General features: G+C 36.8%; 1 protein-coding gene across 1 annotated transcript in view; it reads right to left on the bottom strand.

The window, feature by feature from the left end:
* The window catches only part of LOC106878981 (transmembrane protein 26), a 21714-nt gene that overhangs the window by 16429 nt on the left and 1203 nt on the right, over positions 1-4082 (bottom strand). The window contains exons 2-3 of the mRNA XM_014928359.2: positions 2672-2735; positions 2451-2487 (exon numbers count right to left, since the gene is read on the bottom strand). Of these exons, the coding sequence (XP_014783845.1) occupies positions 2451-2487; positions 2672-2735 (101 nt within the window). The remainder of the gene's footprint in view (positions 1-2450; positions 2488-2671; positions 2736-4082) is intronic.

Raw genomic sequence — 4082 nt, 5'->3', positions numbered from 1 at the left:
ATATACAAACACACACACATATATATATCTACATAAACATTTCACTGAGTAGATTAAGTGTGTATCAGAAGCATAAACTGGATTAAGAAAGACACAGAGAGAGGAACATGTATGGAAACAAACAGGTATACACATTCCTTCACACTTCAGACTATCAAGCTTAAAGTGCTTGTGTGTGTGTGTGTGTGTGTGTGTGTGTGTGTGTATGCATGCTTGTGTGTGTGAGTGTGTGTTTGTGTATACACTAGCAAAGTACCCATAAGAAATGATATTTCTCTTCCCTTTCAGTCAGCACTAATATTTCTGCTTCTTTATTTTCCTTTTATGTTTCATTTCGTCTTCTTTCAGTTATTCTCATTTCAATTCCACCCCCACTTTTTTATTATTCTCTTCTGTTCTCTTTCTTTCTGTGTCTGTGGGTGGGTGGGTGTATTTCAGAAAATGAGTAGAGATGGCTTTTTGGTGGGGGAAGATTTCTATTTTAATAATAATGTTTTCAGTAAGTTGTTCTGTTTATGAGTTTCAAGCTTCAAATAACCATTTTCAAACTGAAAAATGTATGTTTTACTGGTTGCTTAAATAGCAAAAAATTTAGATGTATATAATATATATATATATATATATATATTAGAGAGATTATGTCTGGGTGGAGAATTATACGAGGTATAGTACTATACAGAATACCGAAAGGATCTTCACCTCTTACATCACACCTTTCTTCCTACTTCAACGCCGAGGTGGTATAATTTCCTGGGAGAGAAATAATTTTTGCGGCTGAGGATAGCTTTACATTGTAAATTATACACATATTATATTATACACATATAAAGCTTGAAACACGTGTACCGCGGAATCCTTTGTAGTTTTGTTGTTATTTTTGGGATTTACAATTTATATATATATATATAGGCACAGGAGTGACTGTGTGGTAAGAAGCTCGGATTCCAGGTTCAGTCCCATTGCATGGCACCTTGGGCAAGTATCGCCTACTATAGCCTCAGGACAACCAAAGCCTTGGTAGACAGAAACTGAAAGAAGCCCCTCACCATTGCTTGAAAACCGATGTTGGTGTGTTTACGTTTCTGTCACTTAGCGGTTTGGCAAAAGAGACCAATAGAATAAATACTAGGCTTACAAAGAGTAAGTCCTGTGGTCGATTTGTTCAACTAAAGACGGTGCTCCACCATGGCTGCAGTCAAACGACTGAAACAAGTAAAAAAATAAAAGACTATATATTCGTGTGTGTGTGTATTTTCCCCTCTCTCTTCTGTGTCAATCAAATTCTCCCTCCACCTCTTTTACTATAACCTTGTGATGACCCAAACCCTATCAACATTTCCCATCATTTTCATATCATATGCAAATTACTCCCACCCACCCATCTACCTAATCTATCTCTGTTTATAATACTGTCTTTTTCTCTTCCATCTCTCTCAGCACAGTCAGTGCTTTCTCATCCTTGAAAGAGAGAGAGGGGGAAGGAGAAAAGGAGTAAAAGGAGCAAGTCCAACAAAATAAAAATGAACAGGCATGGAACATTTTATGTATGTGTGTGTGAGAGTGTATTTGTATGTGTGTGTTGTTTTTCTGAGAGAATATAAACACATGTACAAGTATGTGTGTACACACGTGTTAGAGTAGTAAAATCTGAAACCCAAGGAAACAGGTTTGTAGAGTGTCACAGGAGGAGGAGGAATTAAAGAGTGGGAGTGTGGCAGTAGATGGTAGCTAATTTATAACAAGATGTAGATCAGTTGAAATGGGAGTTAAGGGCTATGTCAAGAGAGGTTGGTGGGGTTTATATTAATAAGGCAGAGAAAAAGGAACTGATGGACAAATGAACACACACGAACACAGAGACACACAAAACAGCAGGGAAGGTAGAGGGGAAAATGATTTGAGACCAGGCAAACATGGCTGAGAATGTAAAGAGCTAAGTTGATAAGGAATGGTCAGAATTATGAAGTGTTTAGTGTTAACAGTGGAGGTCACTGTGGGTGGGCAGAAATGTATTGGAGTCTGTGACAGGAGGTGGAGAAGGTGGGTAAAAGAGACAGAGAGGTAAGTGGTGCATTTCGACAGAATGCACTCTGTGTAAGCAACACATACAAGGTACATTCACATGAACATCATATGCACTTCACAGAAGAGCAAGCACAGCTTAAGTATGAATACATAAAGATGCACATGTGTGTGTGTGTGTACACACTGCGTTTCAAATTATTAACGACATAACATTTTTTATTTTATTTAAAAACTACTTGTTGAAATTCAATGAAATTTCTACAGAATGATGACAACAGTTACATGCACGTGGTGTATAAAAAACATGAGGTTTTGCACAAGTATAAATAAGCTATGGCCATTTGCCTGATTTCCACGAATTTTCAGTGTTCCAAATTATTAACGAGCGGTCTGGTATTCATGTAATTATGGGTAATAAATATTACTTAATTGCTTCAGAGAAATCTGTTATTACTTCTGAACCTGAAAAGGGTAAATCAACATTAGAAATATTTTAAATAATTGGAAGATATCACCAAATTGTGAAAAAATTTGTTACGTCTCCTATGAAGATATATTAGAGAGCTGACAAGGGTCAGTGGAGGGCTGTTTCTCAACGTTCTCTGTCACAAATTAAGTGTGAAGCTTTAAAGAACCCAGGTCTTACAAGTGGTGAACTTTTCAAGCGTATTGGTGACACAACTTTGTCCAGAACTACCCGATGTCATCTTCTGAAAATGGTTGGAAAATCAATAGCATCAATTAAAAGGACTCCTTTAAACAAAATCATCTGAAAGGGCAGAAGATAGTATGAAGGTCGACTTCTCAAAAGTTTTATGGACGAAACTCGTTCTACCCTTGATGAGCCTGGTGGTTGAAACAAAGAATGGATGAAATCCTCATTAATGCTTGAGATGCCAACAAGGGGGAGGAGACATAATGATTTAGGCAAGTATTATGGTTGGTCCTTGGAAAATGCCTGACACAAGACCTGGGATTTAATGGAGGAGTTATGTGAGAGGCAGAGAGGCAGGTTGGGTACATCCAAGGGCAATAGAAAAAGTGGCATTGATTTTGTTTGAAATAGAGGAACAAAGGGTGCTTACAAGAAAGTGGAAGCTGGAAGGAAAGTTGTGCATACAGACAGATGAATGTGTGTGTGTGTGAGACATACATACTCACAAACAACAATAATAACAAGATACAAAGAATGGAGCCTCTGCATAGTAGGATGAATTGCTAAGATAGCAGCCAAATTTCTCTCAAATGATACCCTAATCACCTTCAGATAGTGAGGGGGACACAAGATGATGTACTCCTAACTATACACTGCCTGCAGAGAAGAACAAGTTGATCAGAGCTGTAATGCCTTGCACTTAAATCCATTCAGTGACCTAGGGCTAAACAACAACAACAAAAAAAAACACTAAGAAAAACAACAAAAGACAAAGAAAGAGGAGAAAGAATTAAACTGAACAAAAAGATGCTTTAGTAAAAAACAAACAAACGAAAACTATGAAAATATTCAAAGAAATTTTGGACTTTCTTCTGCCTCAAAAGATTTGGAAAAAACAGATTTGGAAGAATTCTATCTCAGCTGAGGTTTCTTTGATTGGTTGGTTAGGTGGTTGGGTGGTTGTGTGGTAAGTAGCTGGTTGGTTAGGTGGCTGGTCGGTCGGTTAGGATTTAATGAAGAGTAATCAGGTTTTAACTACAGACTGCCAGATTTTAAATCAGTGCAAGCATGCAAGAGAGAGAGAGAGAGCGAGAGTGTGTGTGTGTGTGTGTGTGTGTGTGTGTGTGTATGTGACAATTACGTAACAGTACACATGTCTGTGGAATACTCAGTTACTCATAATCTATTCAGGTGCAGGTAATTCAGATTAGTCAAACAATTAAAACCACATTGTTGAAACTGATGGAGATATATATTTACACACATCCACACACACATATACATATATATATATATGATGTACATATATATATATATGTATGATGTACATATATATATATATGTATGATGTACATATATATATATATATATGATGTACATATATATATATATGTATGATGTA

Source organism: Octopus bimaculoides, chromosome 26 (genome assembly GCF_001194135.2).
Source record: "Octopus bimaculoides isolate UCB-OBI-ISO-001 chromosome 26, ASM119413v2, whole genome shotgun sequence".
Lineage (NCBI taxonomy): Eukaryota > Metazoa > Mollusca > Cephalopoda > Octopoda > Octopodidae > Octopus > Octopus bimaculoides.
Note: the sequence above shows the minus strand (reverse complement) of the source record. Positions and strands in the feature narration are given on the sequence as shown.